At 48.3% G+C, this 24,669-nt stretch overlaps 1 protein-coding gene across 5 annotated transcripts; it reads right to left on the reverse strand.

Moving 5' to 3' along the window:
- Nucleotides 1-547: 547 nt before the first annotated feature.
- On the reverse strand, nt 548-24,262 carry HORMAD2 (HORMA domain containing 2). Of its 5 annotated transcripts, none has more exons than XM_027740916.2 (14): nt 24,121-24,260; nt 22,799-22,857; nt 21,385-21,469; nt 20,436-20,580; nt 19,538-19,601; nt 18,529-18,565; nt 17,261-17,281; nt 16,568-16,594; nt 15,175-15,242; nt 12,041-12,192; nt 11,261-11,514; nt 11,000-11,108; nt 9,890-9,954; nt 548-887 (listed from the first exon to the last, which is right to left on the reverse strand). In XM_027740916.2, exons 3-14 carry the CDS (start codon nt 21,427-21,429, stop codon nt 771-773), a joined length of 1,104 nt encoding a protein of 367 aa, XP_027596717.1. In that variant the 5' UTR covers nt 21,430-21,469; nt 22,799-22,857; nt 24,121-24,260; the 3' UTR covers nt 548-770. The 5 variants fall into 5 exon arrangements, with proteins under 5 accessions (XP_027596717.1, XP_039242934.1, XP_039242935.1 ...); XM_039387000.1 differs by lacking the exon at nt 24,121-24,260 and adding an exon at nt 23,507-23,710; XM_039387001.1 differs by lacking the exon at nt 24,121-24,260 and adding an exon at nt 23,507-23,521 and having other exon boundaries at nt 22,799-22,803.
- Between the last annotated feature and the right edge of the window lie 407 nt (nt 24,263-24,669).

The following is a 24,669-nucleotide window of genomic DNA, read 5'->3' on the forward strand; positions in this document are numbered from 1 at the left end:
CCAAGGTCCTTCACTCAGATGCCCTGGATGCTTGTCAGATACCTGCCAGGTGCTGTTCTCCTTACCTGTATTTGCAGACACAAGGGATCTTTATGCCAGCTGGTTTTAAACGGGGTGTATTGCACCAGAATTAACATCACACAGCTGCCTGAGCCCCTCGGACATGGTGGGCTGCTGGTTTAGAAATGAGCTGATAATACAGCCATGGCAACACTACTTGCAGAGTTAGAAAAAAAACCATCCAGCACCAGCAGAAAATGTGTATAGACTGGTTTATCTCTTTACTCAATATAGATAACACCCCTTCTTTGAAATAAAAATCTATGCTCCGGAAACAGCAGACAGGATGGAGTTAAGCACAATCTAGTGGATCATGAGACTTGGTGCTCTCTGGCACTGACACCTCAGAGTTCATCTTGAAATAGTGCCATTCAACATGGGTGACAGAGTGGCACAGGACACACCAGCCCCAGAGGAGGGAATTTAGCCAGTGAGAGGTGGGAGGTGTGAGGGAAGGAGGCAGAAAGAAGCACACAGACACCACTGGCACAGAATTATAAATCCTCAACTTTAGAACGTCAAACAAGGGCTGGTTGTTGACAATGCCATGGCAATTACGGGGCTTGTTGTCTCTCTGCAATCCAGAGTTTTCACGAGACAAACATTCACAAATACACAGGGCACGCGGAAGGGTTAAACACTGGGAGAAGGAAAGGTCTGCACCAGTCAGATGACAGTGCAAACTCACACCTTCCAAAATGTATTCTGTGTCAGAATGAACATAATTTCCTGCTGTTCAGAGGCAGCTTCTCTGGTTCACTGACCTTCCTTTTCTTCTCAGGTCCTGTTACCTCTTCCTGGCTAAAGGCAAGGTTCAGGAGGTTTATCTGCAAGAACCATCAGAAACAGGGATCATTCTCACGGAGCAGGCTCCTGCTACGAGTCAAAAAGTAAAGCTTCCAAAACTGCCATGTGTGTGCCTGGATCCTCTTGGCTTGGCTCAGTGTGATCCTGTTCTCCAGAAAAGCAATTAGGCAAGGAATCAAAACTGGAGTACTGGATGGAACTGGTGGAACTGTGAGAGTTGTGCAAGCAACAGGTTCAGCTTCAGGCACGGGGAATGGGTTTGGTGGCACATGAACAGGACCCATCTTCTCACTGCCAACAGAAAATAGCAGCAGCAAGGAGGTCTTTGAGGAATATAATAGCTGATAGGGCACTGGCTTTTCCACCAACCTCAGGTAATCAGAGCATATGGAAAAGAAGGGGGGCACTTAGGTCAAATCTGTGGTCACAGCCTGTAAGGAGGAGACACACAGTCCCTCTGTACATCAGGGAATTCAGCACAAGCTGATCGATCTCAGACTTTGAAACTACCTGTGACTTTGTGAAAAATAACTAAGCCAAGTAAGCTTTTTTCCAGAAGGCTTAACTTCTCTCTAGAAAGACACAAACCTCCCCCAAGAATCTTCTGAGCCTACAAACCAAGAGGTTAAAAAACACAGATAAGTCTATGTGAGAATATAAATGAGTCAATGGAACAGGCACTTCAGACAGACCACAGGGAGATGGACAGCCAGGACGACAGCTGAAGTGTTGGCTGTGCCAGGGGACAAACTCACTTATCCTCCTTATCATGTCACATATTTGCATTTTTACAATAATAATCTGGAGCCGCTGAGAGCAACGTGTGTTGTTGCCCACCCAGAAGGGACGAAGCACAGTCTGGCAATGTGACCTCTCTCACTGGAGCTGAGCTGAAGGGACACACCATAGCACAGAGCTTCGCCTCCAAAACAAAGTTCACTTGGATGACAGCGAGGTGAATGGAGAGGGAAAGGAGTGCTAACCAAATTCCTGCGCCAGAGCAGGAGTCCCTCCCTCCAGTGTCACTGCAAAACATGAGGAATCCTGAAACTGAGGCAGGGCAAGCACAAGGAGTTAATGAAGAGCTATTCCAGGATGAATCGTGGGGATGAGCACAAGGTCTTCAGATTACAAGATGTGGTCATTATAGAATTCCCCACTCACGTCACCAGGGCTTGCTTTCCCTCTGACCTTGAGGCTTCGGCAATCTCTGCATAGCAATGGGCTCTCTAATGTGTGAAACAGCTCTGATTAGGGATTAACAGCAAAAGACTTTGAAGCAACCCCCCTTCGCCTCTCTAGACTGTTTCAAATTGTTTTTCTTCCCCTCTTCCCTCCTCTTCACGATGAGCAACACAATATTGCTTAATGCAAAAAGTACAATTTCCTTTCCTTAAAAACAGAGAAAACAAGAATGTGCCAAAGTGGGCTGGGCAGGTTCTCCCTCATCCTGCACACACTCAGGCTGACAGAGCTCCCGACGCTGCCCAGGGACAGGGGGATGAGTGGATCTGTGCTGCAGCTCCTCACCTGATATCCAGCTGCTCCAAAGGGCATTTTAGGCAGATATTTAATTTCCCTTCCCTGGCATGGTTTTAACCTGTCTGCTTCCTTTTCTTGAAGGAAAGGGCCCAGAGGAGGAAACGCTGCATCCAGAGCCTCTGCAGTGCTAACACAGCCGCAGGGTTTGTCCCTGTCCTGCTGGCCACACAACAAAGCAGGGTGATGATTCCCAGTCTCCCAGCCCCAGTCACCTGGATGAGGCAGCTCTCCTATTTTAGCCAGAACAGCATTAGCAAGACCTGGTGCTTTTATTTCCTCTATTGAGGAACAGATCTTCCCCAGACAGCTCCTCCATGAAGATTTGACCCCTTTGCCATTCCTCCCAAATTTTCTGCACAGATGGGATACTTTTGAGGTCACGAGCAGCTGCCCACACTCCAACTCTCCCCAGTTTTCCTGCCCTTGACCACAGGCAGCACGAGCACCTCACAGGAACCTGTGATGAGGACTGAAAACATCCATGGAAGCCATCGAGGGCTCTAGACAAGCACTGTTCATCTACTGAGTGAATCAGATGTCAACAGGGAGAGGTATTTCACGAAAGACAACATGCCCTGGCCTGTCCCTGCCCAGCTACAAGTTCATGGAGGAACTCGGAGCCGGACACAGACCCCATGTCCAACTTCAGCTCCCATCCTTAACCAAACACTCCAGCTTCTTCGTCAGAAACATCGCTCTAAATGAGATTAAGTCAGATTCTATGTATGTTTATTTGACTTGAACCAGAAAGTAAACCTCTTCAACGGTGTGGTGAGAAGCAGGAAATCCCTCCCATTGACTAAACATACAATCAAAGCCTCCAGAAGTTGATTAGTTCTAATTTTTCCCATGCACTGGGATGCTTGAGTTGAATAACCGATGGCAGAGCCCGCACTGCGGGAAGGCTGCTTTTCCTCTTACACAACCCCAGCTCCAGGGATGAGCCAGCTGCTGTAAAAGCAGGTAGGACAAGGTGCAGGCTCTTGCACGCCCACCCTGCACAGGGACCATGCTGACAGGTGGGACAAGTCCAGATCAAGTAGCAAACGCAGGAACAGATCCACGACCTCCTGACTCTGAGTCCCAGGAGGAGTTCAGGGTCTGGGTCATACCACGAACACACAGTGGCTTTGAATCTCCTGTTTTACAGTACGTGTAAAAAAGTAACACTTTGCAGCACGAATTCTTCTGTAGAACCGCAGCTCACTTGTGAATCATACAAGTGTTACTAATTTCTGGCATAGAGCTCAGGACAGCTGCGCCTTGTCTGGAGGAGATATCAGGCTAAAAATAGATTAGACTTAGATTAAAGCCTTCCCAAGGCAGACTGGTGGACCAAACAGCATGAGCAGACCACAGCCACACTGCTATTCTTAGATAGACACAATCAGGACCCAGTTTGCAATCCCCAGTGTCCCCAAGTATTCCAGCCGAAAATTCCCAGCATAAATCGAGGCAAATTTACAGCTCTCCTGTCCTGATGTGGTTTTTGCTTCCCAGGGCATCCTTATGCAGAGCAGCTAAAATTGCACAAGAGCATTCGGCTGTGTCCCTCTTTGTCCCCAGCCTGCCCCATGCTGAGGTTTGGCACTTGGCAAATTTTCTGCCCTCAGAAATGTTCCCTTTGTCCGGGACACGGAGGGTTTTGTTTGGTACCTTGTAACTACCCCGACAAATTCAGAAGCACATTCATGTCAAAAGAAGTGCAGTTCCATCGAGCAAGCTGGAAGAATAAGGACTGAGATACAAGATTTAACTGCTGAAAAAAGGCAGAGCGACCCTCAGGTGTGAGAGCAACACACAGTTTGTGCAGGGGACTCTCACCAGAATGACAGTGACCCAGTGCCTGAGGCATCCTGTGATTTCAACTGCAGCTACCACTGACTCAACAGCACAGCAAACTCCTGACACTTCAAAAATCAAGCCAGTGACTCTTTAAATTGATCCCCTAAGAGCGGAGGTGTGGGCTGGTGAGGGCAGTAATTCCCACCTGCTCCCTGACAGCTGGCTGCTCCATGCTCCCCAAGTACAGTGAAAATCAAAGTTCACAGGACACATCACAGTGTCAGTGAAAGGACAGGAGATGGACACAAACTGAATCACAGAATCATGGAATCACAGACTGGTTTGGGTGGGATAGGACCTTAAAGCTCATCCAGTCCCTACCCCTGCCGTGGGCAGGGACACCTCCCACTAGCCCAGGTTTCTCCAAGCCCCGTCCAACCTGGCCTTGGACACTTCCAGGGAAATACAAGAAATTTTATTTAAAAATAAGGACGAACTTTTTATTTTTTTACCACGAGAGCAACCAAAGACTGGCACAAGTTGTCCAGGGAGGTTGTGGAGTCTTCATCCTCGGCGTGGACAAGGCCCCGCGAGCCCTGTTCCCCTCCCGTGCTCTGAGCAGGCTGGTTGGACACTCCAGTCTCCGGTTCCCCTCCCGACCTCGCTGGCTCTGCGGAGGCGGCTCTGTGGGCTCAGCACTGTGATCCCATCAGTTTCCAGTAATGTGGTCACACTGACATCAGTGGAACTACTCCTGATTTTCATCTCTGTACCCGTGGGGGACGCTCCTGCTGGTTGGCAGGACAGCCAGCTGACACGGGTGGGCCTCACTGTGGCGCTGCTGCGGAAACCGGCCACGTTTTTGTGCCCAGGAAGCCACGTCAACACATCAGTGACTCCCACCAGGCCCCTGCCTTTTCCTCAGCTCACTCTCAAACCTTTGCCATTCAGCTCCATCTCTTTGTCTCACAGCCCGCTCTGCACCTCGCGTGTCTTTTAGCTTTTAAAGGGCTAATGAACAGATTTTTCCAGAGTATTTTAAAAAATGCTTAAAAAATACCTGCTGAAAGACTAAATTATCGCTATCTCTCCTACTAATCTCTTCCAGGGCCCTCAATCACACTGTAGTCTTCCATGATGGACATTCTGATTGCTGGATCACAATCCAAACCACTTCCCTGTATGATTCCAGCACTGGAATTCTCCACTGAGGAAGAGAAAGGCCATGGACACTCCTTCTGCCTACTAGGCTGCTACCCAACAGTCCCTCCTGGGATATTAGATCTGTCCAACCTTAATTTATGTGGATTTCTCCACAGGGTCTGGTTGCTAGTATGAATATAGGGAATGGCAGCCAGCACGGAAGCGCCACGTCTTCCCAGGGATGTCCCCGGGGGAGCTGTCAGGGAATCCGAGGGCGCAAGGGTTAAACCTCCCCGGATCTGTGGGGTGATGGGCCTCACCTCTGCACTCAGAGATCACTAGGAAACTGTTTCCTGCACACTAGACAGGGATAACTCATGGAAGGGATGAATGGCCCCAAGATACAGCTGAGGATCTGACGTGAACTGAGAGAAGCCAGGAATTTCCTGACCTCCCTGTCTCACTCCTCCCAGAATGGCCTGAGCTCACAGGAAGGAGAGGCAAGCTCATCTCTGAATCTTTCTCTCTTCACTGCTTGGGTCTGTGTAGCTTCAGCTGGTTTAGAGGAGAAAATGTTCTGGGAACTTCTCATCAGATACAGCTCTTGATGGACAGTTAGAGATAAACCTTGCTTTTTTTTTTTCTTTTCTGCAAAAGTTCAAGATAATGACATTGCCACAGAAAAATGTTTCACTATTGCTGTGCACATGGCAGGTCTCACCCTTCAACTGCCTCCTGTCATGGCACTTTTGGACATGCTTTGCCTGGGAAAGATCAGACAACAAAGGTCTTGATCTCTAAGCTGTTATTTGCAATTGAACCCACTTGTGCTGACCTTCACTTCCAGCCAGAAGCTGTGTAGGACACGGCAGCTCAGCAAGGCACAGGAATCATGGAATGGGTTGGGTGGGAAGGGACCTTAAAGCTCATCCTGTTCCACCCCCTGCCATGGGCAGGGACACCTTCCACCAGCCCAGGTTGCTCCAAGCCCCGTCCAACCTGGCCTTGGACACTTCCAGGGATCCAGGGGCAGCCACAGCTTCTCTGGGCAACCTGGGCCAGGGCCTCACTACCCGCATAGGGAAGGATTTCTTCCCAGTATCCCATCTAGCCCTGCCCTCTGGCAGTGGGAAGCCATTCCCTGTGTCCTGTCCCTCCATCCCTTGTCCCCAGTCCCTCTCCAGCTCTCCTGGAGCCCCTCTAGGCCCTGGAAGGGTCTCTAAGGTCTCCATCAGGGTAACCATGACCCTGGGCACCAACAGGATACTGATCCCTGGCAAACACAACAGGTATTACTGTGTCATCCATGAAACTCTGTTTCCATGCTGGCTTCCATCACTGCCACAGACCCTTGGAGAAAGAGCCCATGGCCAGGTAGCCAAGGAGCAGCAGCTGGAGGCCAGACAGACTGTCCTCTGAGGGCTAAACCAGCACTGATTTACAACCCTTAGGTATGAATGTCTCCCCAGACATCCCAGTGCAGACAGCTCCTGTTAGCAGAGCTGATCCACATGGCAGGAGCAGGGCTCCAGCAGGCAGAGAATTCCCGAGCACACCCCTGAGCTAGCACTGATCCCAACTGCTCTGTCCACACAGTGCCAAGTGTCAGCACGTTCCTCATGTCCCACAGCAGTCTATGAGCACAGCCAGTGTAGCAGCAGGAGCAGTGTCTGGTGGCAGCTAATGAAGCCAGAAACTTGGGAGGCAGAGCTGCCTTGTGCTGTGCTGATCCAGCCACACCATTCCCGGCTCCGGCGCAGGGCGATCCAAGGCTCCCTGCACGGCTGCCTCGCTGTGCTCCAAGGACCACCCCAGAACTTCAGCCCACAGCTTCCTGATGGGAGATAAAAGCCTGCAGAGGCGTTCACATGGTCAGATTTTACTCATCTTCTAGTTCTGTTTCCTTCCAAACTCATTCCACTGCAGCATGTTTGCTTACATGAAGACAAAGCTGACCAAAACCAATTTTCAGGACAAGAACATTAAAGGATTCACAAGAGGATAAAGGAGTTTGCTGAAGAACTCAAGAAGTTATTCCAAGTCAGTGCAGGACCTCACTCTCATCAGCAGATTTCTACAAGTTAAACCAATGGGCAGCAATTCCCTATTTTCCCCAACTCTTCCCAACTCCTAGAATTCCAATGAAAAGTAGGAAGATGCACAAACATAACACGGGGGGGACAAATCCTTGGCTGATGCAATCACTCTTGAAGCCAGCAGAGGTGGGCTAATTTACATGCTGGTGTCTAACTCTGGATGATTAAGCACAGAGATGCTCTGCTGGAAAAGGGCAATCTCTCATTTGATCTCGAGGATCATCAATCATGAGATTGCAGATAACAAGCCAGTGGAGTACATGGAAATTTTTCCCCAATCTGCAAAGCCCTGTCAGAGACTCTCCGTGGCCATTCCCAAAGTCCAGTTCCAGTTCTCACTGGGCAGGAAGAGCTGCTCCTCTTTTGGCAGATCCGCATCCTCCGCCTCTCCCATGTCGATTAGATAAAAATAAGCCTTTAATACTTTCATTCCTGGTTTTCCTGAAGAGCTATAGGTCAGGAAGGTAGTGACCAATAAACTCAATTCCAACAGCACAGTTTTTATTTTTGGTAACCAAGGAATCAGAAGGATTCACTCCAGATGAAGGGCAGAAATGTGCTCACCCACATTTCCAGAAGCAACTTGTGACTGTGGGTAACGGTTTCGAACTCAGAACTTCTTGAATATCAAACCCTTGTGCAGACAGCTATTTCTGGGACACTCCAAATTGTTTTGGTGAGTTTGGAAAATTTTGGCATTCACACCCCAACCCAACAGCTGGAAAACACTATTAATAGTGTCTGGGCAGCAACAAGGTGTTCACACTCACAGCCCAACAGGTCTGTTCCAACCCATCTTACCTGTACTTGACCCTGTCAGATAACACCTAACTCAGACTTCCCACCCAGCCAAGCTTCTCCTCGTTTTTTAAGACAAACTTCACTCGTCAGCTTGGCTTCCTGATTCAAGTGGAATACACAATGGTCATTTGTTTTAACCACTTCCTTCAGAAAAGAAGGGAAAGTCCCTCTCATATGGAAAAGAGTGTCAAATTTTTATTAGCACAGGTTTTACAGTGATGATTCTAACTACTGCCTTGACTTTGTTTTTCCCTAAACCCAGTGAAATATTAGCCAGCTTCGAAGTAATGAGGTTTTAAAAATAGTATCAAAGAATACATTAAGAAAACCCTCTCCCACGCAGAATCTACCAGGCAGAGGGCTTGGGATTAATTTTTTTTAAAAGTCTTTGGAAGCATACGATGGATAAAGTGATTCTTCCATTTTTCAGCAACTAATGCTGTTTCCACCACCTTCAGACACTCTCACTCCTGCTACCGAATTTTAATGACATTCACATGCTGAGAGTGAGAGAGAGAAGTGTCTGGTCCTCTGCTTACCATCGTGACAGCCCCAAAAGAAGGTCAGAGCATGAATCAGTGGGACAACCATGAGCTACAAACAAAAAAGGCTCCTGTTTTCACACAGACGACAAAATAAACAATGATGAGAAGGAAACCGGAGGATGTGACACAAAAAAAAAATGTGGTTAAAGTTTGAAAAATACCAGCCTAGGCACAGAAGTTCATTTCTAAGATCCAGAGTCAAGGCAAATACCTCGCAGATGCCTTTAGAATGACACGGTGAGTGCAGTCTGCAGTTGCTGTCTGGGTTAGACACCCCGGGATTCTTTTCAACAGAGGCGGGGAAAATTTTAGTAGCAATTTCCTACTCTCGTTAACTTACCCTGTAAAGATGCAGTTTCTGACCATTCAAGCTCACATGATTCTCAACTAATTTGAATGGGAGAAGGATCAAGCAGCAAGGCTGGTGGCATTCAGAGATTTGCCCTGTCACTGAGAAAACCTCTGCACATGCCCGTGAATTCGGGCTCTGATTGTGACTCAGGGTTTGGCCTGGGCAGCCCTCAGGATGGGATTAACTTGACATCACTTATCTAAGATGACATGTCTGGTCTACCCCAGTTCTTTGGGTTGCCCCAACAACCACCAAAAGAGAGACCAGTACCCCCAGGGGATAATTCTTCCTATCTCAGAGAGGTAGCCAAAAAGGGATAGGATTCAGTAAGTACTTGTGACTCACAGGTAAAGACAGTCTGGAAGCAAGACAGGAGAGGTGAAGACCATGTAGGGCAACAGACAAACCTAAAATAGGGTGGTGACTTCAGATCCTTCACCCAAACCCACACACAGGTAAAGCAGCGTGGCTGGGACAGGGATGGGTTTAGTCTGTGTTGTAATTCACAGGTGCCAACTCCAGGGAACAGAACCCATTTCTGGTACTGGATGTATGAAATAAGCTGATCATGGAAAGCTTCTTCCCACTTCATGTTTATATCCCTCTGGCCCAACGCTCTGTAGCCTCTATGTACTGTGATCCTGCACCATAAATCCACTAATGTTAGTGAATCTCGTGGCATCCTCAATGACACAATGACCCCTGGCAATGAATTCCACCATGCCTGCTATATCTTGGAACCACTAAAGTTTCCTCACCTGCTGGGATGCCCTTGAGCAAGGCATCCTGCCTGTCTCTTTTATTCCTGCCTTCTTCTTTCTACCTGCAATCCAAACAGCAAAGCAAAATTAGCTTAAAGAGCTTAACTGGAGAAAAAAACCAAACAAACAATCCAGAAGCCTGACTAAACCACTGGGGCAAAATTCCATGAAATTGTGTAACCTTTGCTCCCAGGAACTGCCAGCACTGGCAGTTTATTCCCAGAAAGGTGTCAGAATTGTCATCTGAACATGCATCACATCAGCTTGCAGCACCTCTATCAATTATACTTAAACTGCATTTTAACCTGGTTTCTAAGAAAACAAAGCTTATGCAACAAACTTAGAGCATGAGTTCTAAGTGTGAGGGGTGGGGGAAAGGAGGGGAGATCTTCCCTGGGTACTAATTATTAACCTTTTAGACAGTTTCAATAAAATTTGAGGGGGCCTCCAAAGCGCCTCAGTTTCATGAGAACAGGCAACTGTTAGAGGAGGAGGATCTTGTTCATATCCCCAGAGTGCCAAAGGTGGCAGGATGAGTTGTTATTAGTCGTTGGAGAACCCGCAGGAGAAAGACCTGCAAAGGTGACTCCACAGGCAGAGAAGCTGCTTTATCCTGCTGCCCGGCCATCCCAGGAATGCTATTTACCATTTTGTCACTAGATGGTATTGTTCCACAGGCTATATCCCAGAGCCTCAAAGGTCAAACACAGCGTGGTGTATCAGAGGCTGGGATACTTGAAGGGAGAGAAGAGGCTTTTCTTTCATGTATTTTCATGTATGGAAGTTATTAGCAAAAATCAAACTGTAACAGCTAAAGAGCTTTGGGGAACATGGAGATAATGTAACACAGTTTTGATGATCTGAGCATTTCCTCCATATCTGAAAGAAACTGCTGAGATAAAGAGGTGGAAAGACACTGATACAAAATTAAATGTTTCTGTTAACAAACCAAGCCTACACAAGACCTTCAGTATAGTTCAGGCTGATCTGACACAAAATTCAAACAAACTCGGTTTATCCATTTCAACGTGAGTGAGAAAACCCAAATATTATGTTGGGACACAGTCAGGAGCAGAAGCCCCTTTAGTTTCAAAACTGGACATTTACCTGTATCTTGAAGGCACAAAGAAGGTGCTTCCACTTTCCTGCCTGGGGGGGTGTTATTTTTGTTCCCTTCATGCTCACTTGAATCTACGCTGACAGGGAGAGGGTGATTCTGTAAAGCAAGTGATGTGTTGCTTTAATAGCATAGTCTAAAAAATATGGCCAGGTGGTAAATCCATAAACCCCAAAATGTTTCTTTTAAGGAGGGTTTTGCTAAATAAACTCCGTTCCTGCAGTGAGAACCAAACAGAGCTATTTCTATACCTTGGTGCTCCCCTCCTCTTCCTCCTCCTCACAGTCTAACCCTTGGTGGGAGATCTCAGTAGGGCTTCTCTTCTGGATCAGCTTGCTGTGAGCCTTCCTCACCCTCTTCTTCTCAGTCATCACTCTCACTTTCATGAGGTGGAAGTCGGTGGAGACTGAGCCCACTCTCAGGTTGACAGGATCCCCTCCAAACAGCAGGTCACCAGGGCTGGCATCTTCCTTAAAGCCGGGGGGCTGGTAATCTTTGGGAGTGACTGCACAGGGAGAGGGAACCCACTGGGGTCAGAGAAACTGCGTTCCAGCTCTCCCAAATCTGATTCAGAAATAACAAGTGTGAACCAGCCTCGAGTAGCATCAACTACTAAAAATATTCTGGTTTTTTTCAGGAGGAAGGGAGAGAATGCAAAGGGGAAAATGAGCTGAGCAAATGTTATCGGGGAGCTCAGAGAAAGAATGACTTTAGGATGCTGAGATACCACTTAAGTGCTCAGTTTCTGGAGCAGAACCTGACAGCGCCTGTTCCTTAAAAAAACAACCTCCCCCCCAAAAAAACCCAGGGAAGAGGGATGTCTTCCTTTTACACTGCATGGCTGTACTTCTTACATGGACACCTTTCCCAAAAAGCATCTGCCATCCCTGTGCCTCAGAAAGACTTACTGTGTTACACCATTTCTCACTGTTATCAGCCAAGAGCTCCCATCTCAACTTTTTGTGCTTCAATTACTTTACAAGGCTCGTTTCTTACAGAAACTGATGGAAAGGGAATTTTGCCCCACCTACCATCGTTGTAGTAGAGGAGTTTCATGGTGAGGGTGATGTCATTGGGCAGTGGCCCCAGGTTCTGCATGAGCAGGTAGAGCTTACGGAGCAGGAGCCTGCTGGCCTGTTTGATGTCCTCACTGCACAGCCCAGTCACAAACTCCCTGTGGTTGCTACAACCAGAAGAAGAATAACAGATTTGTTATCCTCAGTCATGAATATTCACGATCTAATTACACATACAGAGCACCCACTGACTCGTCTGAAACCACTAGTGACAAAGCTACAATGTCTTTATGTCATTTCCAGCTAAACAGGGAAGTGAAACAGGCTCCAGGGATGGGGTGGCATCCTCAGAACACCCGCTCTGGACTCAAAGGCTTGGCATTTACATTTGAACAGACTTCGGAGCTGGGGCAACAGACCCCATTATACAAATGTCATGAGTCACTTGTTTGAACATGATTAAATTGGATCAAAGGCCCATAAAACAAGTGCCTTTCACCTAAGCAATTTCAGGAATGAGAGGAATGAGCTGGGAATCCAATCTAAAGCCGATTCATCACAGGGGCTATTTTCAAGTCCATTTTGCAGTTTGAAGAGAGGCGAATCGCATGTTCTCCCTCAATTCCATGCAAGAAAAACGAGCTCAGAAGCACATTTTTCAGCAGTGACGAAGGGGCATTCCTCTCCCCTCCTTCAGCCATCCAAATGTCAGCTGGCTGGGCTAAGCAAACAGTCTAGACTGAGACCCACGGGTGACACGAGTGGGATGAATCGCAATCTGGAGGAGTTTGTTTCTCTTGACTATAGAGGTAGATGAGATAACCAACTTTAGATGGCCCAGATGAATCACTGTGTGACTAAGGGACCTGAACTTCCCTAACTTTCAATGAGAAGGGGCCATAAAACTACGTGGTTCCTTCACTACGTCTTTGGGAAGACCCCTGACATGGGTGGGTGGCCCCATACACAGGATGGTCCCTAGGGCAAACCCCCAAACCGCTTCAAAAGCAGACCCAAGAGAGCAGAGGGTCCCGGGGCTGAATCTGACTGAACCACAGCAAAGAACAGCTTCATTAAGACACATTCCCCCTTCCAGCTGAAGCTTCTTGGCTCGTCATGAAAACACAGCGGCTTGACTTCCCAGAGTATGGAATCATAGGATCATTTAGGTTGGAAAAGACCTCTAAGATCATGAAGTCAAACTGCTGACAGATGCAGGGGACGGTTTGGCAGACTCTGAATTGCCAACAGCAAAACTCTGAGGTATTAGATGTGCACTGTGGTCTTAGATTAAATCCTGTATGTTCAGGAATGTACAGCAAGTGAGAGGGAAATGCTGGCAGTGCCTAAGGTGGAATATCCATCACCTTTACAAGCTGTGGGATTAGCAGATCAGAAATGGCAAGGGGAAAGATCACAAGAAAAAAAGAAATGAGACTTCCATAGGAATTAACAGGTCAAGGACTGATTCAATACAGGAATAACACTGTGAATTTGATGCAGGAGTGTGTCAAGAAGAAGAAGGAACTGAACCTTGGAAGGACTGGGATCTATGGCAAGAATTCCTCTAAAATCCACATAAAATAAAGCAAAGACCATTTAGGGGAACATTTCCCCTTATCCCTCGGATGTGATGATGCAAACCCACAAAACCTCTCTCCTGGAATTATTAACTCCAAGTTTGCACATGACAACAAGCAGTGCAGGTGTAAAAGGCAGCGTTATCAGCCGAGGGAGCTGACAGCAAAGATGACACAATTCTCTGGTCCGTGCCAGAACATCAGATTACTAAGGACTGCAGGGACATGCAGGAGCCTGCCAGGGCACTGCCAGTCCCTGAGGAAGCACAGCAGAGCCCAGGAATCTGGTGCCCTGGGCTCTGGAGCCTCAGAGCACATACAAACATAACACCAAGATTCCCTGGCCAGCAAGATGGACTCCGAGGGATGCCAAGCTCCATTTGGGGACTGTCCTTATCTCTGGGAACTAATGAGCAAGGGTGATTAAAACCCAAAGTACTCAAGGGCCATCTATTATCTTTCAAATCCCAAATCTCCTCTTCCCCTCAGTGTAGTGAGGACAATGGAGCTTCAGAGCAGAAACAGAGGGCACAGCCAGCAGGACACTCCACACTGAGATAATTCAGATTCTGCCAGTAGAAGATCATTTTGCCTTATACTAGAAATTATTTGGATGTGTTTTGAGAGAGAGCAGCTAAAGGCAGACTCCAGGAGAAGCTTCCTGAGGAGCACACAAGACAGAGCTCTCTTGCTGTACAGGCAGGTTTCCAGGCCCAAAGATTTCACCAATGGCAACTGCAGAATAAACTGAAAACAGGTCAATTGTTTTTTTCTTTTTTTTGCTTTGGTTGCAGCCAACAGCCTTTGATAGTATTTATTTGAAACTCCACAGGATTGTGGCCTACTAAGCACAGCTTTAAATATCTAACAGAGAGTGCCAAAAAGAGGCAAAAAAGCTGCTGCTTCCTGCCACACGTTTTGCACCATCAACTCAGGCATCATAAGCGAAAGTTCTCTCGGGTCACCCACGCAGGGCTGCTCAAGCAGAAGACATGTATGCAAATGTCCAAGGGAAAAAACCCTGGGTGCAGGATCATGGGGGAAAAAAAGGGATCAAACCTTTTGAAAGCACAAGACTGTGTGGTAAAAATGGAAGAATCAGTTGAGACAGCAGCAAGCTCAGGAACTGTGCTGGTTTCTGCATCACCCCCCTGATGAGGCACCGCTGCTACCAACTGTCCTGAGCTCAGCTCGGGTGCCCTTTGAGGGCCTCATGATGCTACATAACCTCATTTCGACTCCTCCTCCCAGCAGGTCGTACCCTGCAGGGTGAATATCCTCAGCTCTGAGGGTATTTACAGCTGCTCAGCAACTTGGACATGCTCAAACCACAGAACCACAGGATGGTTTGGGTTGGAAGGGACCTTAAAGCTCAGCTCCTCCCCACCCTCTGCCATGGGCAGGGACACCTTCCACTAGACCAGGTTGCTCCAAGTTTATCCAGCCTGGCCTTGGACACTTCCAGGGATGGGGAGTCCACAGCTTCTCTGGGCAATCATAAAGTGTGGCTTTTTAATGCTTCATAACCAGTTTTCAGTGTATCCCTGAGAAACCAACCCAAACCTTTACCTGCTGATGTCCATCTGTGGCACCTTCTTTTTGTACTTGAATTTGAATTCGTACAGTTCAGTCACTACCTAGAGAGGTAACAAGAGAGGGGAAAAGCAAAAATGGGTCACTTTGAGTACAAGTGTAAAGATGTGTCCTGAGCTCGGCCGAGTCCTTTCACACTCTCTGCCAGGGCACAGCATAACTTAGTGACATGATGACAACTTTAACTCCATTATTGCTTGCACGGGCTTTGGCAAATTTTCTTAACAACCACATCTCACCTAGCACTGAAAGAATCACAACAAAATTACAAACTTCCTGCTTCCTCCTTCCACTTCCTCTGTGGGCCTGACTCCCCAGCCTCAGTCTCTAGTGAGGCTCCAGGACCAGCCAACCCTCCTTGTTAAGGAAAACTGGGAGCTGCACGGGTGATCAGTGTCATAAGGAAGCCTGGCCCAGTGCTCTGTAGGGACACAAAGGTCTCTATGGAGAGGAGGACTCTTCCCATAAGGAAATTCAAACAATATTGCATGGGAAACAGTTGCTGAATTTCACCAGTCTCAGAGGTTTTTTTTGAGGGAGACAAAAAAACAAAATGATTTTCCATTTAAAAGGATTAAAGAATAAAACAATTAGGAAGAACAGACAGCTTCCCCCCCAGGAGAAAGGATCTATTGTAGACCAATTCCATGCCTATAATTCACTTTTTCCAGAGACAACGAGGTTGATTAGTAGGAGCTCAGCTGTGCTTTTAAGTCTGAGCCTTCCTTACAAATCCCAGCCTTGGCACAACTAAACTCCTGCTCTGTCCCCAGATGCTGAGGTGACACACAGCAGAACTGGAACCAGGTTCAGGTGCAAAGAGGCTACAGCTGTTCTCCAGTCTCCAGCATGGATGCAGACCCTCACTAGGGATCACAGCCCCCAGTCTCTATGCCCCAGACAGATGTAACAAAACAGAAACGCAACAGGGAACATCAAAAGGACAAGGACAGGCAGTACACAGCACATCCATCCAGGTCTGAAGGGATTCCTGACTTCTGTCCTACACCTCTCTGCACGACAACACGGCTCTTTTCACCAGGGCTGTTAAAAAGGTGGTTCGTAAATGAATTATTTTGAACTTCTCATTTTTTCTCTTTGGGAAACTAAACCAAAAGGGCAAACATGGCCATTAGTTGCCTGCTGACACCCCTGCCTGAGGCCCTGGTGGGCCCACAGCCTGGTGCCTGGTGTTTGATCCCCATCCAGCTCACTGAGCTGGCACTCTGGAGTGAAGGCACAAGGACAGAAACGAGGTCACCGAGCAGCTACGTCAGGGTGGAACTTCAGCCCACGACTCCATTCTGAATACAGATCTACTCACCCATGGCTGCAGTTGCCTCAAAGATTAATTAAGACTCTTTCTTACCTCCGGTTCCTTGGGATTGGTGTAAATCTGTTACAAGAAAGCACAGTGAGGGCATTCTCCCCGGGACAACTTGAACCAGTGACTAACAATGATATTTTCAGTTTACAGCAGAGACTGGACTATCTTTAGCGTGGGATCAGAGAAAGGAATGGCTGAGAAACAGCTTTCCTCTATCAGCAGGCAATACTTACCACTTCAAAGACAGGTAGAAGACAACTGATGTGCAATTGTGGAGGAATGAGGCTAATTCCCATTCCAACCCTCACAGGGAACTACTGACTGAGATTTAACTGCTCAGAGGATGCACAGAGTAGAGGCAAAGCAAAGCTCCTGGAGCTTTACAGAGGGCCAGGGTCAATGGCTGTCTTGGAACCACCAGTGTGTGGTGTGTCCAGGAGCAGATTAATAAGGACACTTCTGCAGGGGGAAAGGAAGAGCACCTTCCATGATAGGAATCACATGAAAGTGCTTCTCAGAGTCTAAGGATGCATGTGAGGCCTCAGTCAGGAGTGTGACATGCTGAGAAAAACATCCCCATGCAGCCTTAAACTTTACATTTTCCATATTTGATAAAGGTCGTACACATTCTGGTTTCTCCTTAAAAAAGGCACAAATGGTTTGACACAACCTTGACTCTGTATCTCTTTCAAGCAGGGGAGGGGAAAGAAAACTACTTTGTATTCATCTACTTACTGCAAGGACGGCGATGCGTAGCTGAGGAGAGAAAAGTAAAACAAAACACATAATGAAAATCTAACCTCAGCGGGCAAAGAAAAGCAAGTCTATCAAAACCTAACTGCCTACACAGGGCAAAGGAATAGATACACTCAACGAACGAGGAGTTAAAACCCGTTTTGCAGATTCTTCCCAGCACGGCATCAGCAACACCTAGTGGCCAGTTTGTCTGGCTTTACTTGCAGTTCCCCAAAAAACAGCTCCGTGCTCAGCCTGCTCCCATGGGGCTCCTTTTAAACAAATCCCCAAAGGCTGTGCTGATTTAAAACCCTTTTGCAAGAGCACCTATCCCCACTGAAGACTAATATTTGCTCTCCTCTGTGAAGCTCTCCAAAGGTATTTATGCTACAGCAAGGAAACGTACATGGGACTGCTCTTGAAAACAATCTGAAAATACCCATTAAAAACCTCAGGTTTTCCCTAATCCTTGTCAAACAACAATTAATTTATGTCTCATAAATAGCAAAGGACCTCCTAGAGCTGTCAGCAAGCACTACACTGCGTTCACAACGTTGTGAATTATCCTGTGCACGCTGACAGTTGTACTGACGTCTCAGAGCCCATCAGATCATCAGTGCCACAACCACCAGCACTCCATCCGAGCTGGAGGAGCTGTGCTGATGAACACTGCTGACAGAGATGACAGCAGCTGGTGCTTTTTCCTGTGCAGAGCAGTTTTTATGTGAGAATCAGCAAGGAATATGATTTCTTGCTACTGGTTTTGTCCTGGAACCAGTTGCGCACCTCACTGGATTAATTACTTTCCCCAAAAAAGTAGTAAATTCTGAACCCAAGAAAAAAGCCAGGAGGGTTAGAGAAGATGAGCAGAAGGGGAAAGGAGATGAAGGAGAGCAGAAGCACAGAACCTCTGTCAAGAAAACAGGGCAGGAGATCAAGACCTCATCTCTGCCTGGCAGTGCCTCTATCAGACATCAGAGAACACAAATGTAGAGCACAGAACTGAGGGAAATCCATTGCAAGCTGCAAATTAGTTCCCACACCATGGACAGATGAGCCTAGACAGCAACAGTGGTCAATATTTGGGCTCAAGGCATAAAATCCCAAATCTCATACTCAGGGCGGGGTCTCCCCCCTGTCCCGTGGCCATAAAGATGTGTTGTGTGCATGAGAGACTGCAACAGAAATACAGCAGAAACGGAAAGAGTTTTGTCCGTACTTTACGAAGAAATAGAAAACTCCAGCAAAAAATGGGAAGAAAAACTTACATACTGCTTCTCCAAAGCATCAAAACAACCTTGAATCCTGCCAGGGAAAAAACATGTTAATACTAACCAGCAGTATTTATCTCCTGATCTGTAAACACACGCTCATTAGATACGGGTTAAAGGGCATTTTTTCCTGGGATTAGGACAACACAACTAACAACATTTGGGGCTTGCACAGTCCTTTTCGGGTCAGCCCTGAAGGCACTGTCCTTCCTTCTGCATTTGTGCACTGTTTATACTTCTGGGGTATTATCCTGTCAGACCAGAGCCCACTTGAATCCTGACAAAGACAGGGATTGGAGGCCAAAGTGGCTCCCTGCTCAGTGCTCTGTTCCAGCTCCCCAGCCAGAGCTCTGATGGCTCTTTTCCCATCAGCCTTGTACAGAGCTTGGCTGAATCTGAACATGTATGGTCTTGTAAATCTTTGTTATCTGATGCATAGTTTACAGCAATGGATTTTCTCAAAGCAGTAAATATTATTTGAAGCAGCAATAGCCAGATATTTGGTCTTGGAGTGAAAGGATGTGCAGTGAGGTATCTCCTTAGCACATCAAAGTCAGTTTTTCTGCTTGCTGGGAACGTGCCAACTCTTGAACACATCTTGAAGAAAACCTGGGGGGTACTTATAGGAAAAAAATACTGCACATACTGAAAAACAAGTGCAAGAATCCCTATCAAAGTGAAACCAGAAAAGACTAAACAACAACAGGATCGATCTCATGACTGTCTTAACCCTCTCTCTGTACCTCCACTGCTGCGTGTGCTCTGGGGCCTGACCATGACCTCACTGCAGCCAACACTTCCACAGACCTTGAACTCACATGATCTGGGTCAGCTAATTCTGTCCTGCTTACGCAGGGCCAAGCACCCCCCGCAGCAGTGGGAGCTCCCCTGGCACCGGCAGCGCGACCGGGCACGATGTTTTCCAATTCAGGAAGAAGAAGAATGCAGGGGCAGATGTCTCCGTGCTCAGCACAATCTTGTCTTGGTTTCACTGTTACTCACTTACCACTTGACTATCTGCAATGATCCCAGACAGCTTTTATCTTCACGGAGAATTTTTAGACACAGGTCTGCAAAACCAGATTTAGCACGTAGTTATAATCCTTATCACGGCTCCTGGGCAAACACTGAAACTAAGCCAGTCACCCCCCCTTTTTTGGATAAAGTGCTTTATCTGGAGGTCCTTCCTGAGCGGAAATGTTGGGTTTCCACTGAGTCCCAGGTGGGCTGACACAAGCTCATTGCTGCATTTGCAAATGTCAGAGCTCTCCTCAGCTCTGAGGGCTCTCCCGGAAGAAGAGCTGAAGTTACAGCTCAATTTCAAAACACCAGCAGCTTCATCCTCTCCTCCCTCCTCTTCTCCATTCCATCCTATCCCACCATTCCCTAACAACACCTTCCCTTCTGCATTCAGACTCCACCAACATCCGTATGAGGTAAATGACTGTGCTCAGAATAAACTACTTCTGTTAAGATTTTCCACACAGTTCCTTCTACTGTGTTTCCAGGCATTCAAGGTGGAAAATGCACTTTCAATCTCACAAGAGAATCTCAATGTGAACCTTGAGGGCTCAAAAATCCAAAGGAAAATAAAACACAATAATCAGAGTTAATTTTTTTTAAAATTCTGATTTTTAAGTCACTCTCCTGTGTCACCCACTCGTAGGGCTGGTAATGCCAAGGAATGACTTCAAACCAAGAGAAACACTGACAGAAAAGCCAGGAGTTCTAGGCTGTCTTCCGTGCTCTCTCTCAGAAGCTGTCTCCACCCAGACTTGAGAAGGCCTGTGGCCAGCTCCCTAACAAACTGAACTCAGACATGTGCAGCCAGAAGCCAACACATGAAGCAGATTACAGCTAAAAGAGAGTGAGCAGAAATAAGAATGCAGCACAAACAGTGTTACCATCTAAGTAGCGGGTTCCGTAGGAGCTCTCTGGGAACAGCCCCCTCATGTAGGTGATACAGGACACGGAGACAGCCAGGAGCCTCTTCACCAGCACCAGAGACTGCGGCTCCGTGGCCATGGCATCAGGGAACAGCACTGCTTCCTGCAAGAGGAGGGCAAGGCCAAAATAGCACCGTGGTAGTGAAAACAGGGACTGTATTTAGAAACAACTCACAACAGGTGGAGAGAGGGTAACTTAAAAATGTAATTTTAACATTTCTCTGGTCTTTTAAGCTGCACAGGGAAGAATCGTGCCTAAGGTGGGTGGGATTAAATGTTTTTAGGATAGTGATCAACAGATCATTGTTCAGGTGCAGACTGCACTGGCTGGACATACCTTCCCCTTTATCACATTCTCACCCCTTCCACTGCACCAATGCTGGCACTCACCAGACAACCACCCCCAGAAGAAAGTGTGTAGTTGTAATTGCAGAGTCACCCAAGTGCCAGGGCTGGTGTGGCACTCACTGCTGTACCAAAGGCTGCTGCCACAGCTGTCTGGGAGCTCTGACAGCAGCCTGAGCTGCCAGCACTGCACACCCCCAGGCTTCAGAGTGATTTTAACTCCGGGCTGTAAACAGCACATGGCTGCACCTGGAGCTACTGTAAATGCACACTGTGTGATGTCAACATGAACAATGCAGCGGACACTACACTAAATTAAGTTCTTTTATTAGTTTATTGCTGTTCTTCCTGCTAATAAAGCTCAGTGCACACCTAATGAGCCTACATTTATTGAGTCAAACCACGGCAGAGCCCCACGCTGTTTCTCACTGAATTGGAAATAATCCAACTAAGAACAGTGCAGACAGCAGAAAGTGTTCCCACCTCCCTCCACAGGCACAGGCGTGCCAGGTCCCAAACGGAGAGCTAAGGTTGTCAGTGCCATCATAATTAAAGGTTTTACCTTAGAGGACTTCTTCTTTTGCCTGACTAGCTGCTGAGTAGCCATCCTGTATTTCAAAGACCTGCCTTCCACTTGTAACTAAATGCTGAAAAATAAAGAAGATATGAGACACCCGGAAAAAAACAGTTTTTGCTGTTTCTCATATTTCTTAAACTAAGAATGAGATTCTTCAGGTTATTCAGGTCTGAAAGCTAACTGCCAGCCAGGACAGCTAAAGCAAAGCAAGCCAAGGATACTCCATGGCATGAAAACTCCCCGTTCACTGGCAAACGATCGATAGTGTTTGAAATTCAGGGCCACGACTGCACTTGGTGTCAGTCACTTCAAAATGCATTTCTCATATTCCAAACCACAAATGTTAATTCCCACAACCATTAAAAACTGTGAAGGGGGAATGTGAAAGAACTGGAGGCCTGCCAATAGTAGGTAATATTTTAGCAAGGGTAAGCAGGAAAAGCACTAACATCAGTGTTGGCTGGAATAAAGAAATGAGTCTTCTGGGACACCTTGAAAGGAGAAAAAAAAAGGGGGAAAAAAAAAAAGAGAGAAGTCCAAATTGTTTCAGTGAAAGCCTGTTAGACAAGCCTGGATTGAAGAGGAAAATATTCTTTTTACAGGAATGGGGAGCTGATTGATACAGGCAATAATGTGGACATTCCACATTTCGCACTCGGGTGAGGAGCTTGATTTAGCACCACCTGACACCCTGATTAAAACCTTCCATTAGCTGGAATTAACAAGGCACGCGTTTACTGGTTTGAAAAATGACTCACTGGGAGATCTCCACATCTCGTTATTAACAGGGGATGTTAATGACAGGAAACACCACCAACAGGTAGCCAGAGTCCACAGCCAGTCGATATTCCCAGTAACAATTAAAATAATAGCACAAACACTGGGGGTTGATTTAAATCCTGACCTAATGCAGCCAGCAGCGGGCTTTTATTAACTCAGCTGATCAAACCCTGTTCTGCATTTGTACCTTTTGTGCTTTTTTCCCATGGAAGCCTCATTTCCATTTGTTGGCAGTCATTAAGACATGTTGATTGGAACACGGTGACAGCTTTTATGCCAAATTTAGCGCTTCAATTAGTAATGAGGACAGATTATGGCTATAAAAGTATATTTAAACAAATACACACCTGCAAAATTTTTAATGTGTTAAATATTTTAGCAAAGTAGCTAAAAGTAACTGCGAGCAGGACTGGAATGCAATCAAGGCAGACAAAGGTGTTATTACGAGGGTTATTAGCTAAATAGAGCTGATTTAAGTGAAACAAAGACATAAGAAAACATGTTTTCTAAACCATACCACACTTAATATTGATTTACTGCAGAGGAAACATCACCTAGACTGAGATGATTCACTTCAGCCTGGCTGTTCAGGTACAAGACTTCAGCATCAGTATCTTACCTGGGCTGGAGGGGACAGAAGGTGCCCTGGAACTCCAATGCTCAACCACTTGGCAGCCACTTTATCACCAAATACCAGGAAATTAATATTAAATGGGAAACACCAACCCTCACCCTCAGGAAACCCCATCCTTGCGGGACTTTGCCCCCTCAGCCCTGCACCCCCCCAGCCCTGCCCCTCATGCCGGATGTTGGAGATGTGAGGCATCACAGCCCCTAAAAGATGCCATGGCTCCAAAGATGGGGTTAAAAGTCTATTTTGGGGGTGTCTCTGGGGTTTTTTTTGGAGTGGCTGGGCCCCATATGGGGCCAGGTCCTGCCCCTCGCACGGCAGCGCCTGATGCCGCCATGAGGCACTGGGGGTCCCTGAGGCGCGGGGGGCTGAGGCACCTCTGAGGGGCTGGGGGTCCCCCTGAGGCACGGGGGAGGGAAGAGGCGGTGGGGCTGAAGCGCAGGAGACCCCTGAGGCACCGAGGGACCCCTGAGGCGCTGGGGGACCCCTGAGACACCGAGGGACCCCTGAGGCGCTGGGGGACCCCTGAGACACCGAGGGACCCCTGAGACACTGAGGGACCCCTGAGGCGCCGGGGGACCCCTGAGGCACTGAGGGACCCCTGAGGCGTGGGAGGGCAGTGACCCCCTGAGGCGCCAGAATCCCTCTGAAGAGCGGGGGAAGCCCCAGAGGCAGAGGAGGGTCCCCCTGAGGCACCTGGGGTCCCCCTGAGGTGCGGGGGGTTCCCCTGAGGCACTGGGGAGCCCTGTGAAGAGCGGAGGGATGGCTCCGGAGGGACTCCCTGGGGGGCGGGAGGAGCCGCGTGCTGAGGCGCGGGCTGTCCCTGAGGCACTGAGGGACCCTCGAGGCACGGGGGAAACCCCAGAGACAAAGGAGGGTCCCCCTGAGGTGCTGGGGAGCCCTGTGAGGAGCGGAGGGACCCCCTGAGCTGCCGAGGGGAGTGTGCCCCGAGGCGTGGGAGCCCCTCAGACGCTGGGACTCCCCTGAGGTGCACCCCTGAGGGACCCCTGAGGCACTGAGGGACTCCTGAGGTGCGGGGGCTTCCTCTGAGGCACGGGGCAAGCCCAGAGGCAGACGAGTGTTCCCTTGGGGCATCTGAGGTCCCTCTGAGGCGCTGGGGAGCCCTGCGAGGAGCGGAGGGACCCCCTGAGGCGCGGGAGGTTCCCCTGAGGCACAGGAGCTCCTGAAGTGCTGAGGGACCCCTGAGGCACTGAGGCACCCTTGAGGTGCTGGGGGTCCCCCTGAGGCTCTGGGGGTCCCCCTGAGGCGCGCTTTCCGCCTCCCCCGGTCTGGCCGGGCGGTTCCCGTACCTTCTCCGCCCTCCCCGGCTCCGCGGGCTCCCCTCGCGCGGTGCCGCCGGACGCTCGGGCCTGGGCGGTGCTGGGGGCGGGCAGGGTGGGGCGGCCCGGCCGTGAGGCGGAGACCTGCCCCTGACCCTGTGTCTGTGTGTGCCGCTGTCCCTGACCCTGTGTCTGTGTGTGCCGCTGTCCCTGACCCTGTGTCTGACCCTGACCCTGTGTCTGTGTGTGCCGCTGTCCCTGACCCTGTGTCTGTGTGTGCCGCTGTCCCTGACCCTGTGTCTGACCCTGACCCTGTGTCTGTGTGTGCCGCTGCCCCTGACCCTGTGTCTGTCCCTGACCCTGCTGCAGGACAAGGTGTCCTTGTTTTAGGATAGTATTCCCCAATTTAGCCCCCTCACGGCTACCGCGAAAAATTAACCCTGTCGTTCGCCAAAACCAGGACACAAGGTGACCCTGCAGAAGAAATAGCGGCAGGGCCAGCCATGGCAGGGACAGTCGTGTGGTATCATGTATGTTTAAAATCACTTTATAGCCAAATACTGGGTTTATTTGCAGCAT

The sequence above is a fragment of the Pipra filicauda genome, unplaced genomic scaffold (assembly GCF_003945595.2).
Source record: "Pipra filicauda isolate LSUMZ 115617 unplaced genomic scaffold, ASM394559v2 scaffold520_size808073_pilon, whole genome shotgun sequence".
Classification (NCBI taxonomy): domain Eukaryota; kingdom Metazoa; phylum Chordata; class Aves; order Passeriformes; family Pipridae; genus Pipra; species Pipra filicauda.

Coding starts and splice junctions, on each gene's coding strand:
- HORMAD2 (XM_027740915.2), bottom strand. CDS start 21,429: ATGGCTACTCAGCAGCTAGTCAGGCAAAAGAAGAAGTCCTCTAAG. Junction 12,193..15,174: donor CCACAGATGGACATCAGCAG/GTAAAGGTTTGG, acceptor TTCTGGTTGTAG/CAACCACAGGGAGTTTGTGA. Junction 9,955..10,999: donor TTTGTGCCTTCAAGATACAG/GTAAATGTCCAG, acceptor TTTGGATTGCAG/GTAGAAAGAAGAAGGCAGGA.